This window comes from Pyrus communis, chromosome 1 (genome assembly GCF_041283825.1).
Source record: "Pyrus communis isolate YQ-2024b chromosome 1, ASM4128382v1, whole genome shotgun sequence".
In the NCBI taxonomy this organism is placed as follows: domain Eukaryota; kingdom Viridiplantae; phylum Streptophyta; class Magnoliopsida; order Rosales; family Rosaceae; genus Pyrus; species Pyrus communis.
The window spans coordinates 5,013,825-5,027,924 of NC_142565.1; the positions used below are offsets into that span (position 1 = coordinate 5,013,825).

The 14,100-nt window shown below is 39.0% G+C and overlaps 2 protein-coding genes and 1 pseudogene across 6 annotated transcripts; all 3 read right to left on the reverse strand.

Annotated features, from left to right (window-relative positions):
• Positions 1-98: 98 nt before the first annotated feature.
• LOC137719609 (U-box domain-containing protein 1 pseudogene) lies at positions 99-2,525 on the reverse strand (annotated as a pseudogene). The gene has a single exon (XR_015962337.1). The product of XR_015962337.1 is annotated as a U-box domain-containing protein 1 pseudogene (transcript).
• A 6,821-nt stretch (positions 2,526-9,346) lies between these two features.
• On the reverse strand, positions 9,347-12,012 carry LOC137721358 (trihelix transcription factor ENAP2). Of its 4 annotated transcripts, none has more exons than XM_088693940.1 (2): positions 10,434-12,012; positions 9,347-9,759 (listed from the first exon to the last, which is right to left on the reverse strand). In XM_088693940.1, the coding sequence occupies exons 1-2, from the start codon at positions 11,116-11,118 to the stop codon at positions 9,674-9,676; spliced, it is 771 nt and encodes a 256-aa protein (XP_088550066.1). In that variant the 5' UTR covers positions 11,119-12,012; the 3' UTR covers positions 9,347-9,673. The 4 variants fall into 4 exon arrangements, with proteins under 4 accessions (XP_088550066.1, XP_068316556.1, XP_068316557.1 ...); XM_068460455.2 differs by having other exon boundaries at positions 9,347-9,770; XM_068460456.2 differs by lacking the exon at positions 9,347-9,759 and adding an exon at positions 9,972-10,171.
• A 121-nt stretch (positions 12,013-12,133) lies between these two features.
• On the reverse strand, positions 12,134-13,511 carry LOC137721551 (pentatricopeptide repeat-containing protein At2g40240, mitochondrial). Its single transcript, XM_068460647.2, has one exon. It carries the CDS (start codon positions 13,278-13,280, stop codon positions 12,282-12,284), a length of 999 nt encoding a protein of 332 aa, XP_068316748.1. The 5' UTR covers positions 13,281-13,511; the 3' UTR covers positions 12,134-12,281.
• Between the last annotated feature and the right edge of the window lie 589 nt (positions 13,512-14,100).

The following is a 14,100-nucleotide window of genomic DNA, read 5'->3' on the forward strand; positions in this document are numbered from 1 at the left end:
CCGGCAAGAAACATAACCCGAATGCAAAATTATTCGACGCGAATCTTTAACAAAAGAGCAGCGCAGTTCTTGAAAGTTGATTCTGCAGCTGAAGAAGATTTGCAGTAATTAATCAACACTTTCATTTATGTGCTTGATTTTCACAAATATGCACTTGAACTGTATCTAACAAAACACTCTTTTAACAATGTCATCCAATCTGGTGGTGAGATTGGAAGCAGCACCTGTTCAGTAATCGAAGCAGCGTGTCGGCTTTTCTTCGAGCTTTCAAGGAACCGTCTGCAGCCAAGCTTTGGAGTGAAGGAATGCTCCGCGGGTTCATCAACAGCCGTCGTGCGACCTCCTCTCCTCCGTCTTTGCACAACCCCAACAGAAGAGTGACCGCGTTTTCCTTCCCTTTCGGAGAACCAAATCTTAAGAGATCGATAAGAATATGCACTAAAATCCTGCTCTTCCCAATCTCCTCCCGTCCTTCAGAGCAACCCAAAATCTGAGCAAGCAGTGCCAAGGCATCATCTGTAATTCCCGCCTTGTCGTCCATCAACAGCTCGATGAGCAGAGGAACCGCCCCGGCGAACACAACACTCACCTTGTTGGCATTGTAGAGTGCAAGATTGAAGAGTGCTATGGCAGCATCTTTTTTACCTGCCGGAGTGCCTTCTTTCAAAAGCCCCACCAATGCCGGAATGGCTCTGGGGCGCTTTCCAATCGTTACCTTGCAGTCATCTATCATCGACAAGCTGAAAATTGCTGCTGCTGCATTCTCTCGTGCTTCCATTGTGTTCCCCGATTCCAAGACGTTTACTATTTCGTCAATTGCTCCAGCCGCCATGATCAGAATCTTGTTGTTGTTGTAGATGGAGAGGTTGAGCAACGCTGTGACAGCGTTTTCCTGAATTCTCGGTTCATGGCATCTCAGCAACGTCACTAGAAACGGAATAGCTCCTGCTTCTGCTATTATCCTCCTATTATTCATGCCGGTTTTGGCAAGTAATCGGAGCTCATAGGCCGCTTGCCTTTGGATATCAGGTGAACCAGTTGCTAGTTTTCCCACCAGAAACTCAGCTGTCAATTTCACAGCATCAACAGCAGCTTTCACGACAGAAATGTGATCGACAGCATTTTCGTACAACTCCCTTTTGCTGCTGCTCCTCGCCAAATCGGAGGAAGAAGACTGCGAGGGTTCAGTTGTGGGAACTTTGTTCTCCTCGCACCATTGTTGTATTAGACTCCTGAGTGCATAGTTGGGAATAAGCGCCATGTGAATCAGCTTCTGCCCGCTTTTGGGACATGTCTGGTGCCCCGAATTGATCCATTGTGCAATCGAATTTCGATCGTATGTGTGCCCGGATGCTACAATAACAGGGTCTCTAATCAAGTCCAATGAAATCGGGCAGCGAAATTCATCCGGAACATTGGGGATCAACGACTGAGAAGATGAAGAGTGATCATAAAATCTACCCGAGGGGACACACTGCAGTTTCATATCCTCTTTACACGGTTTTTCAATTTCACCATCTATAAAAATGATGGTTTTGCAGTACGACACAAGGGAAATAAGATTGTTTATGTTGGACACCACAATCAACCCTCCACTCCCTGCTTGCTTGTCAGCTTCTGCCTCGAGCTTCGAAGTTTCTTCTTCGTAATCCACGGTGTTTCTCAGGCCAATGCTGCTCAGAACATCTCTCACTTTAACCAAGTCTATGAAACCTTTGTTCTTCCTGTTCTTCTCACTATTGCTTCCCATCAAAACCAAAAGCTCTTCTCTTCTCTTGAGCTCTTTGAGATCGATAAAAAGCTCCGCTCTTTTCGCTTGCCGGTGGAGGAGCTCGATCTGCTCTTTGATATCTGCCGTCACGTTAAGCAAGCTCAGAGGCAAAATATCAAGCGCCCTCCCCAACTCCTTGACCAGCCCGTAAAACTGATTCGAAACCAACTCCGTCTGCATAAGCCCCCACAGAGAGCTCCCGTCTTTACAATCTTGGATCAGAAACTTGGCTCTTCGAATCACGAAGAAAAGCTCCGTGAGGCATAGGATTGAAGAGGGAGGAAGCGGCCCGGCGGACTCTTTTATCTCTTCGAACAGAAAAGCGAGAAGCTTGATCCTCCTTACCATGGTGGAGATGTTGCGGCCCTGCAGAACCGGAAGCTTTTCCATGGAGCAAACTTCGTTGCATATGTGAACCAACGATTGTAACAACGACCCAGTTGGCAAAAATCCTGTGGAAACCATTAGAGGAGGAACAAGAGCTGCTTCCATTTCATATGTCACTATGCTTATGCCAATTCTCGTACCAAATTTTTCTGCGATTGACGTTCGAAAATGGATCAACGAGCGAAAATGCTCGGTTCTGCCTTTGCAGTTTAGGGTTTAGGATTCAAGTTCAGACCAGAGAGCAAACGAAACTCTTTCGATACCCTTTTTGTTGAAATCTTGACAAGAAGAACGTTTCTAATTTCTCGAAACAAAAAACAAAACTTCAAGGTATTATTCTTAATTTCTTGTGTTAAAAATTGAAGTGATGGGTAAAGAAAGAAACGAATAATGTAATTGCATGGACTCTTGACTGCTTCTGTTCGGAAAGTTGACATTAGAGGACAAAAGAAAAGGTGATGGCAAGTGAAGGACAGAAGGGGTGGGGGAGGGATTGATGGCTTGCTGCCACTTGGAGGCACGTCCGGCCTTCTAGGGTTACTTCTTTTGGAAAGGCATCCTCATCTCTTCCACCAATTTAAAATTTGATTCAAAAGATAAATTTATTATAATTTTTAAAGTAGATCCCTATTTGTAGTCATATGATTAAATTTCAAAAGCCCGAATTTAGGGCCTTAGTGGATTTTATGGAAGGATCCGGAGAGGATCCCTTTCCACTTCTTTTTTATATTTCCCCCGCCAAATTTGCATTAAAAAATGGTTTGGATACGTTGAATGGATATTAAAGCCATTTCAAACTTGACTTCGGTGACCTACTACAATTCGTTGCACCTGCAAGTTGCAGGTTTCTCATGTCCATATATGGAATATCTTATTAGGAAACGTTGTGTTTGGCGGGCACATACCAAAAATATAGACTTTTGGGAAGAAAAATTGATCCGACTATACTAGTGCTATAATTATTTGTTGAGTAATGCTATTTGAAGACGTAGAGCTGACGCACTCTATAATACAGATGATCTTACTTATAACGGTAGAATCCGGTTTTATTAGAGTGAGTCTACATGTAATGGAGGAGTTGTGTTTAGGCTCCAAAGGTGGTTTTTGATCATCGTCTTCGATTTTCATTTTCCCTTCTTTTTTGCCCGAGTAATATTAGCCTAATCTCTTTGAAAAATCCTAGCTCCGTCTTTGTATATGTATTTTAACTACGGTTGTTCAACTACAAAAGTTTTATAGTCGTTTCTTATTATATTTAATTAACTACAATGTTTAAAAGTGTGAATATATTCATTAGTATTAGTGACATTTTTGATATTTAGATCTTGCAGTTGGTAACACTTCGACCTCATACAATATTGCAGAAAGACTGTAAACATTTTTTTATCTATTTCTTTTTTAAAACTCTGTCTAAATATAACTAAAGACAAACACATGTAGTTACACATTACAACTTACTACGTATGCAAATTACGTGCCTATTAATTACAAATTTACATATACCACATGAAAAGATTTTGCCCACAGTTGAAAAGGACAAAAGGATGTGACTTGTGGTTTTGGAGGCCAAATTTAAGAGGGAAAATATAAGAAAGAAAGAAAAGAAAAAGTTAGGTGAACAAAAAAAAAAAAAAAGACGAGAAAGATGATTGAAAAGGAAACACTATAGCCACCTTCCTACTGCATGGTGAGGTTCTGCCCTTCCCTATAATTCACTCCGGGTCACGGAGCTCTCAACTGAGTTGGTTAAGTTTGGCAATTCCATCTCTGGTTGCGCGCGGTTTCAATTGATCTCGCGTTATTGCTCTGAAGATAAGTAATAGGTATTGGTTAATGATTGTGAGGTTAAAATTCTTGACTAAAGAAACAATAAAGGTCTCTACCCTTCCATCCCCTGGATAGATAGAGAAGGAAGGCAGAGCTTTTGGTTTTTCATGTTGTCAAAGAATTAAACAAGAGTTTTTCATGATATATACACATACACTGGGATATAGGTTAAATTCTCGTGTATTGTTATATTGCACAAAAAAGAAAAAATCTATTTTAAATTCAGCTTAGTTAATTGAGTAGAGAGTTAGAAAACCTAACATAAAAACCCTATTAGTTATCCTTAATTTCTTAATAACTGTTAAGATCATGAAATAGTATGATGGTAGATGGACTTATTCATCTTAATAATAAGGAGTTATTATTGACACTCTAAATGAAAGTAAAAAATATGCACATTTTATGAATGTATGGTAGAGAAAATAAAAGTGCATATATAGTGACCATTTTACGTAAATGCATAGCTCGAGTCGATGTTATATGTAGACTTTATAATATCTCCACTTTTCTCTTGTTTCTGCAGTTTGTTTGCTCCTTCATCATATTTGTACGCACTTGATTACCTCTAAATTTCAAGCAATGGTCAATACTTACTCTCAAACAAAAAACACTAGATTGTTCATTGTTTACTGTTGGATAATAGGATCCAACATCAATAATATGAAAAAATAGTATACAATTAATATGGGAGTTTACCCCTAATATTACTGAAATCTTTTGTGACAAAATCCAAAATCTAATGATAAGTGATTAAGTTGAGATAATATCGTTGATATTGGTGACGGCACCGTGCTTTACCTATAAGTTTCACACGTTGGTCTAGGTCTAAACAAGTCTACCATGAAGATTTATATTTATTACACAATGAACCAAGTCTACCATCTTTTGGAGATAAGTCCTTCTGGTTTCATCTTAATTCATTACACGAATGTTATTAAGTATATATGATGAAGAAGATGGTGGCAAATTTTTTTTTTATATATATATATATATATTTTTTTTTATGAAGAAAATCCATGGTAATCAAGGTCAACGATAGTAGGATAATATTTGTGTCTCTCCGATAGGAAACATACTTGTCCACACTTATAGTTGACGAACTATTACCATCCGAATATCATAATCAGAACGTTAATTCTCTTTATCATCATCTAAGGATCATATTATTCAATATGTAAATCTTTTAGTCATCAATATGCATTAAACTAATAGACGGTTCATCACAAGGATGTTACTTGTTACCAAAAGTGTTGATTGGTTTAATACATATAGATGATTAAACAATCATCAGATTGAATTATTTTTTCGCTTATATGATATTTAGATGATGATAGAGAGAACGAATGGTTCTGATTATAATTGTTGAGTAGTAAAATTTTGATAATCGCAAGTAAAATGACAAATATTTCAAAGTAATGGGCTAATAAAAACAAAATAGAATCATCATTAAACTGCAAAATAGTTTTAATATTTTTGGTTTAGATTGATTTCTTTGTGTGAGGGCTTGTTTGACTTGGCTGTTGGCTACCCACTGAATTAACCTTTTTGTTTGGATTATGTGCTTTTAGTCGACTTCTCGTACATAATAATAATACACGTTAGACTATAAATCCACTGCAAAACAACAAAAGAATGAAACCCCATCTTATTTTTAATACACCTCTATTGTCTATTGTCATAAGCATGGCAGATTAAGCCACAAAATCTCCATTGAAAAGCAAGAAAAACATGAGAACAAAGAACAACGAATATCAGAGTAGAGAGAGAATTATATCTTGAGAAAGAAGTTGTTGTATTAACTGAATAAGTAATTACTTACCTTTACAGTGATATATATATATATATATATATCTATTTATAAAAGCTGAAAACAAACTTACAGCTGTCAAAACTTATTAACTAAGACAGCTAATCACCTTAACCACCTAGCTAACCTATACACAATATGACTAAAATACCCATGCGCATATATCCTTGGTTAATATATTGATCTTCTTTAATTTATCAATTTGATGATCAAAAATTTAAAAAAAGTGTATGAGAAATGAAAAAAATAGATGTGTAGATAGTATTACTTGTATTTTATTTTCTTTTAGTTACAATTAATGTAATAATAATCGTATTTCTTAACATCATATGCTGCAACCGTATAAGTATTTTAGTACTGCCGACGTCCAAGTCCTCGTGCAGTCTACACGTTATTGGGCCTGCTGTGGTAGTCTCCCTTCTCGGAAGCCCACTTACTCAAACTCCCTCCCTTGCTCATTTATTATCTAAATTACTTTTTAATAGAATTCTGGTTGTCAATCAAAATTCCACAAAACTACTATTTTAACTCCCTTATCAAAGTTAAACAAAAGTAAAAAATATAGATAATTTAGTAATTACATAAACATAAATTTTTTTTTAACAGCAACCTCACAACCAAGTAGTATAGAATTCCCTATTTTAAAATTAAAAAAAAACAACGGCTCATCATTGTCCTAATTTTCATAACTAATTTTTTTTTTTTTGAGAATTTTAAAAACTAATCGCACTTCTTAATAAAAAAAATAAAATAAAATGAAATTTGTTCATACAGTGTGTGGGCATCTGCTAACGTGACTTAACACAATTCTAAGTAGGGATGAAATTTTTTCCTGAGAATCCCGAACCGTCCCGAAATTTGACCAAAAAATGCCCAAACCGAATTTCCTAAAAAATTCGGTACTCGAAACCAAACCGATCCTGCAAATTTCGGTTTGGGATTTGACCACATCTTTGAGAGTGTTCGGTAATCCCAAACCGAACCGAATATTATATATATATATATATATATATATTTATTTATTTATTTATTTATTTTTAATTTATAATTTGAAATTACATGGACCGTTGGATTGGTTAAGATCTAATCCAACCGTCCATGTGAGTTGCGTCTTTTGTGTTCCTCCCTTCCTCATACTCTTTCTCATAGTCTCAGTCGCTCTCTCTCACTCTCCTGCACCCATCCTGTTGGTGCCGCCATCGTCTGCTCCAATTCCCCTCCGCCAAGGTTACTCCCACTCCCCCGCATTCTCAATCAACTTTCTTTGTTGGTCCTTGTTCCAGTACACCTCAGTGGGCTTTCTCAATGAAGAGTTAACCATAATTCCCCAATTCCAATGGCGGATGATGAGCTCAGCGACACATCGGAAGATGAAGGCACCGAGGATTACAAGAAGGGAGGCTACCACACCATCTCTATTGGGGACTCATTCAAGAATGGATGCTAGCTTGGGCGGGGCCACTTCTCCACCGTTTGCCTTGCATAGGACACAAAGAGCTCGGTATCTATCTGTCTTATTGTGAAGAATGCTGCTTGTTTGGTTACTGAGAAACTGAGGGAAAATGTGAAGAGTAGAGGAAATGAAATGTCGTGTTCTGTATGATTATTTGGGAAATGAAATGTTGTGTTCTGTAGATTGCGAACCAAACAGTTTCGGGTATCCCGAATTTCGGGAATTGCATTTTTTCGGCTCGCTTTTGGTATTTAAAATTCCATCCCAAAATATTTTGGTTTGAAATTTGGGATGGAAGCTTCGGTTCGAGATCCCGACCCGATTTAGCCCTAATTCTATGTTCCTCAAATTCAAAATGGAATCTCTCTTTCTTTTCAAAGTGGAACCCTTGATGTGTATCAAAATATAAAATATCTACCATCCTAATCATTCAATTTTGGGTCGGCCCATATTCCTTTCTGTATGCACATTCGGCCCCACGCATCATTCGCAAGCGTGTTAACCAATAGTTGGGTTGAGTTTAGAACCAAAACTAACACGTGAAGACACTTTCCATCGTGCAGTTGTCTTTGTGTGTGTTTGGGAAAACGACATGCATTTGATCAAGTGAGAGTGGGCTCTTGGAGGGAGGAGCACTATTGACTATTGTTGTCGTTTTTATTGCATTTCCACTCTTGCTCTACCACCGCAACGTTTGAACTTTGAAGTGACATTATATTCCTCACTTGGTCAAAAATATTCGGGACAGAGTGACGACATGTGGGTGGAACCTAAAACGGTACACAAAAGGAAAACTGAGCAACTTTTTGTAGGTTTTTTTTTTCTTCTATACATTGCTTTATACCAAAAGGGATCTTTAAGGGTTAGTTTAGTGTTGTTTATTTTTCATCAAAATTATTTTTATTGTGTTGTGAGAAGAAGCAGCCGTGAAGAAAAAAAAAACAGATAACGGTTTGGTATATTATAGTGCTCAAAGTGTTTTTAGCAAAAAAAAAAAAAACAAAAATAGGGGTATATTTGTCTCTTATTAATTGATACTATTTACCTGCTCTGAATGAACAATTTTTTATTTTTTATTTTATGAGTAGTATGTGAAGAGCTGATTTTGCTCTCTACCGTTTTGCACCCATAATTTGAAGAAAAAAAAACACACATTTTTTCATCTACCAAACCTGCTTAACGCTCCAACTTTTTAAAGTATTTTTTATGGCTAATGATAAATTTTTATGTTCTAGTGATGTTCTTTTTTTCAACTTAATTCATCATCTTTTGCAACTTTTCCCTGTTTCCATCTTGTGAACAACTCTTAACTTTCTTGATATGTGATTAATCTGCTTTTCTATTGAAATTTGCTCACTCACTCAGTCAAATGATATATCCCATCATTTGTTGATGAACCATCATTTCCCATTATACCCACCAATGGCGCATAATGATGGTGCCCATCTTCAATTATCTTGGATTCTTTTTCTTTTTCTTTTTCTAGAAGTTAAAATACATAATTTGATTCAAAAAATGAATAAATGTTGAATCATGACAATTTAAAAGGTAAATAGCCAACGAGATTTGATTGAGTTGGTAAAGGTCGTTCTCTTCGCTAAACCAAGGCCTAGATTCGAGTTTCACTGTCAACAATTAACTCTTGGTGGGCGATCTGTCAAAACCCAAAACAAAAAAAAAGGTTAAGACTCATTATGTAAGTCCTCAAAGAGACTTATAGTATGCCCTAACCTTGAAATGGTAAACTTTTAGCCAAAAAAACATGTAGAAGGTAAATTTAGAACCTTGCAACTTGCATGACACTCAAACCAACTAAAACAATATTTGGATTTGAATATCATAAAAACAAACATTCTTTGTGCACGATGTTCTTTTTTATAAAGCGCGAACACACATTGATATTGTCAAAAATGTATCAGCAACATGGCATTACTTTTAATTGATCATTTCATGACCGCAATAACCATTTAAAATTTTGTTATATATGCACAAGGCGGCTATATATATATGTGTGTGTGTGTGGTGTGTGTGTGTGATGGAAAGGATATTACTCATTAGAGAAATTAAATTTTATTTTCTAATTATCCATGAAGGGAAGTCATGAACCCCGTTCAAGCTCATCTTGCGCAGCTTGCAGGTCACTCAAGAGAAGATGCACTCCCACCTGCATTTTCGCACCCTATTTCCGCTCCGACGAGCCCAAAAAATTCGCCCAAGTTCACAAAGTGTTCGGAGCAAGCAATGTGAGCAAGATCCTAACTGAAGTCCCCGAGGATCAGCGCGCAGACACGGTGAATTCGCTGGCTTATGAGGCCGAGGCGAGGCTGAGAGAACCTGTTTACGGCTGCATTGGCGCCATAGCTATGTTGGAAAGGAAGATGATTCAGTTACAGCATGATCTGGCCATTGCTCGAGCTCGTCTCGTTTGCTATGCTCCAAAGAATTCGCCCTCATCGTCGTCATCATGTTTTTCTTGTTGTCCCATGTTACATGAGGATACTTTCTCAGGATTTCCTGCTTGGAGTCTATTAAACGGTAACAATTTCAGCCAGAATGCATCTGAATTGATCAGGCAGCATGGACAAACTAGTGATTTTAGCTATTTTTCATATATATTCTGAATTCATGATCTCTCTCTCTCTCTCTCTCTCTCTCAATTTCTCTCTCTTTCTCTCTTTGTTGGTAATTTGAAATGTGTGGACTTAATTTCTCATAAAAATGAACAATTGGGAAGTGGGAATTATGTGATTATTGACAAACAATATTACACTACAGAAATCAGAAACATAATGTACAATAATTGTGAAGCAAAACAACTATTCAGTTACAATAATGTAATTAGAATGAGACACCGTCGTCTTGACGTTCCAGTTACATGCAAATCCTTCTCATGCGTCGTGCGATTAAAACTTCTATGATTTCTTCCCTATTGAAACACAAAATGTCATAAGAACACAAATAAAAGAAACAGAAATACGAAATGGTTATCGACCCTAGTGCAAATTCGATCTTCACCAATTTACCTCTCCCTAACAACTAACAATTTAACCGACTAACACCATCATGTGTCCAAAAATAAAAATTATCAACCAACCCTGAAATCGATCACATTGCAATAACTCTTAATGATCAAATAAAACCCATAAACAAATTCAAATTGAAGTTGAAGTTCTGAACAATGGCGGCACCTGAAGAATGCGAGTACTTGGAGTGCTTCATCTTCTTCCCGAGCTCCACCTGAACATCCATGAACATACTCAACCTCTGCAACGCGAGCTCCTTGTCGAACTCCATCCTCTGTTTCTCCAGCTCCATCATCTGCTTCCGCTTCGAATTCTCAATCCTCTCGTACATTTCCCCAAACTTCGAAATTGCCCTAGCCAATTCCCTGCACGCCGCTCCACCCTCAAACACCGCCGCCTCATCATCGCCGTCGTCGTGGCGAATTGAGCTGTCGGTGGACCCTCCGAGGAGATTCGTATTCGGGTCGGGGGATTTGGCACTGAGAGCGAGGATTCGGGGGTTTGATTTGGTCGCACCGGCGGTGTTTGAGGGGGTTGAGCAGATTATGGAGTGGAGGCGGCGGTAGAAGGGCCACGTGGACTGGCCGGGCTTCGACTTTTCTAGCTTGTACTTTTTCTTCAACGTGTCGATGCGGTTCTTGCACTGGACGTCCGTCTTGAACGGCTTGGCGCCGCCGTTTTGATGGGAGTTAACGGCGTCGGCCACCTCCTTCCAGTCTTTCTGACGGAGGATGCCGCGGTTTAAATGGAGGTAGCGGTCGCCCCAGGCCGTTATTAGTGCCAACGTGGCGTCCTCACTCCAACAGTCTTCGCGGCCTGCCGGGGCGTGAGTACGGGTCAGGCGGTCCATGGACAGAGACGGATTTGGGTGCCGAGGTGGTGGAGAGAAAGATTGGGAGTGGGAGCTGTCGGTGAGGGTAATGATAGACAGATGAAGGAAAGGATCGGAGTGAGAAGCGCATGGAAATCTGGCCGTGCAATCTGCCGGCAGTGACGTCAGCTGCCCTATTGGCGTTGGCCGGATTACCAAAACCGCTTTAAGTGCTTGTGAAAATTAATTAAGAATAATGATGAGAAATTTGTCAAACAAAACCTATTTACAAATGCACTTACCACATTTACCCTTCCAAAATAATACACGATTTGGAAAAAATAAAATAAAAAATTGCACATGATAACACTATATGAACAAGCACAAAAATTAACGATAACATGTCTAATTAGAGTTTTTTTATTAATGTGATATTTGTTGTTAATGCTTTATATTTTTCAATGAGTAAATTGTAGTAATGGTCTTTTAACTTTAACTCAATTAGAGCAACGGTTCCTTAACTAAAAATTTATTATCATTGGTTCTTCAACTCATCAAAACGTGTAGATATGATACTTCAACTAAAAATTCATTACCATTGGTCCCTTAACTGTAACCCAATTTGAGCAATGGTTCATCACCTTTGACCCAATCGTAGCAATGATCATTCCAATATAACTCATTTTGACAAAATTCTAACGAAGTTGATGAAAATGATCCCTAATTATAGCAATAGTCCGTTCAACATAACTTATTTTGATAAAAATTTTACGAAGTTGACGAAAAAAACCGTAGTTACACATTTTGATGAATTGAGGGACCAATGGTAATGGATTTTTGGTTGAGGAACCATTACTCTAATTTGATTAAAGTTAAGAGACCATTGCTACAATTTACTCTTTTTCAATTGACAAAATATTTAAAAATATCGGTAGAACACAGCTAAGATTTTGCTGATGAGTTTGGGTTTTTCTATATCTGGAAACGATAAGCAAATGAGCCATCGAGTTATTTATAATCTCACACAACAGGAAAATAATACGACACAAACACGTTAAAACAAGATACATAATCAGGTTTATTATTTAAGCACTTTTAAACTACCTTTCAACATTTCAAGTAATTTATATACAACCAAAGAATCAAAGATAACAACTCAATCAGTGGACGACCCAAAATGGTATGGCCAACCCAATCAAATTTTAATCATAATCCTTAATCTTCTCATAAGAATCCTTCAATTTATCACCAATCACCAAACCCCTCGCATTCATTTCCTCAAAAACCAGTTTAGCCTCCTTAAACCTCCTCAACTTAATCAGCTTCTTGGCCAAGCTCCCAAAACTCTCCGTGTCCAGCCACGTGTCCCTCCCGCTAAAACTCCTCACAAACTTTACCGCCTGCGCGTAAAATCCCTTTCCCAGCAGCGAATCAATGACGTACACGTGTGTAGACAGCAGTGCCGGCACCTCATCGTCCACCATCCTCCTTATCAGCACCAGAGCCCCCTCCACCTTCCCTGCCTTACACGCGCCAAGAACCAGCGCGTCGTACGTGCGCGTGTCCGCCCTCATCCCCTCTTCTTCCATCCTCGTCAGCACTCCGGCCGTCGCTTCCAAATCTCCGGAGAAACAGTACGCCATCAGCAGATAATTAAACGCCGGCACATCCGGCGGTGCTCCGACTCTCCTCATCAGATCCACCACCCCCCACGCGTCGTCCATCCTCTTCTTCCGGGTAACCACATTGAGAATCGGGTGAAAGGTGCAGGCGTTGAGGCCGTAGTCGCCACGCGCCATAAAATCCACCACGCGCAGCGCCTCATCGACCCTCTCGATCTTACAGAGACGCGCGATGAGCGAGTCGTACGCGCTTTTGCGGGTGAACCCCCGGTCGAGACGCGCTAGGGTTTTGGTGAGGTCGTCGAGTACGGAGAGGGAGGAGTCGGTGTTGGTGAGGAACCTGAAGGTGTTGGTGGTGTTGAAGCAGTGGTCCTTGACGCGCTTGTTGAGGAGGTAGTGGAGGTTGTCGAAGTCTCTGGAGTGGCCAGCGGCGATGACCAGGTTGTCGTAGTAGGCGGTGGTGGGCACGTCAGGGAAAGGGCTTAGGGTAGGGTTTTGGATCGAGAAGAAACGGGCGGCGAAGGTGACGACAGATCGGGAATTTTGGGGTTTATGGGGGATTCGACGGAGGAGCGACATGGTGGCCGGTTTGGAGGGGTTAGGGTTTAAGCTGGTTAATGAAGAAGATCAGAAGTTCAAAAACCCCGGTTGAGAAATGGGTAGGTGTTCATTTTGAAATGGGCTTGGGCTGAATTCTATTGGACTGGACTTTAGGTTTTTCTTGGATTGGGTTATAAGCTTGATATTGCACATTGGATTGAATAAAATGAGTCTTTATGGCCCAAGTAATACATATTTTGTACCAAAAAACATATTGAATGTTTTTTCTTTGATGACCCAATATTGTACTTTTAACTAATCTAAACTTCGATGACAGAATTCAAAGTCCGGGGTATACAAAGCACATTTGCTCTAAACAAAGTGGTTTTGCCTGCATAAGTTATGAATGATATTAATTAATTCAGCTTAACGTGCATATTAATATTAAGCAAATAGTATTGCTTGAATTTATGTGATTGAAACTCGGGTGCATAAAGGCGCATATATGCTCCAGTTAATGTGGTTACATCTATGTCTACAATGAACACACGTTGAATTAGTAATTTTATTTGTTATTTGCGTTTTTTCAACATTGATCATTACAGCATTCACGATTTTTCAATGCCACGAAATTAGTCCATGTGAACACCTATAGATGATAAATAGTTGATTTTATATTGTACAATAGATTCTGAAACTCACATCAATGGTTTGAAATTGCGCACTTGGACAGTCTGACCTTATCAAATTCCCAAAACAAAAATGCTCGTCGGTATCAAACATACAATTAATGTGTGCGATCTAAAACCACTCAGATCAATATTGTCATACGAAAGCCAGAAAAATCTCGTGATTGAAC

Bases quoted from the DNA above. Each gene is read 5' to 3' on its own strand.
- LOC137721358 (XM_068460455.2), bottom strand. From the start codon at position 11,118: ATGGACCGCCTGACCCGTACTCACGCCCCGGCAGGCCGCGAAGACTGT. The intron at 9,771-10,433 runs GTGCCGCCATTG...ACCGTTTAATAG, and splicing joins CAAGTACTCGCATTCTTCAG to ACTCCAAGCAGGAAATCCTG.
- LOC137721551 (XM_068460647.2), bottom strand. From the start codon at position 13,280: ATGTCGCTCCTCCGTCGAATCCCCCATAAACCCCAAAATTCCCGATCT.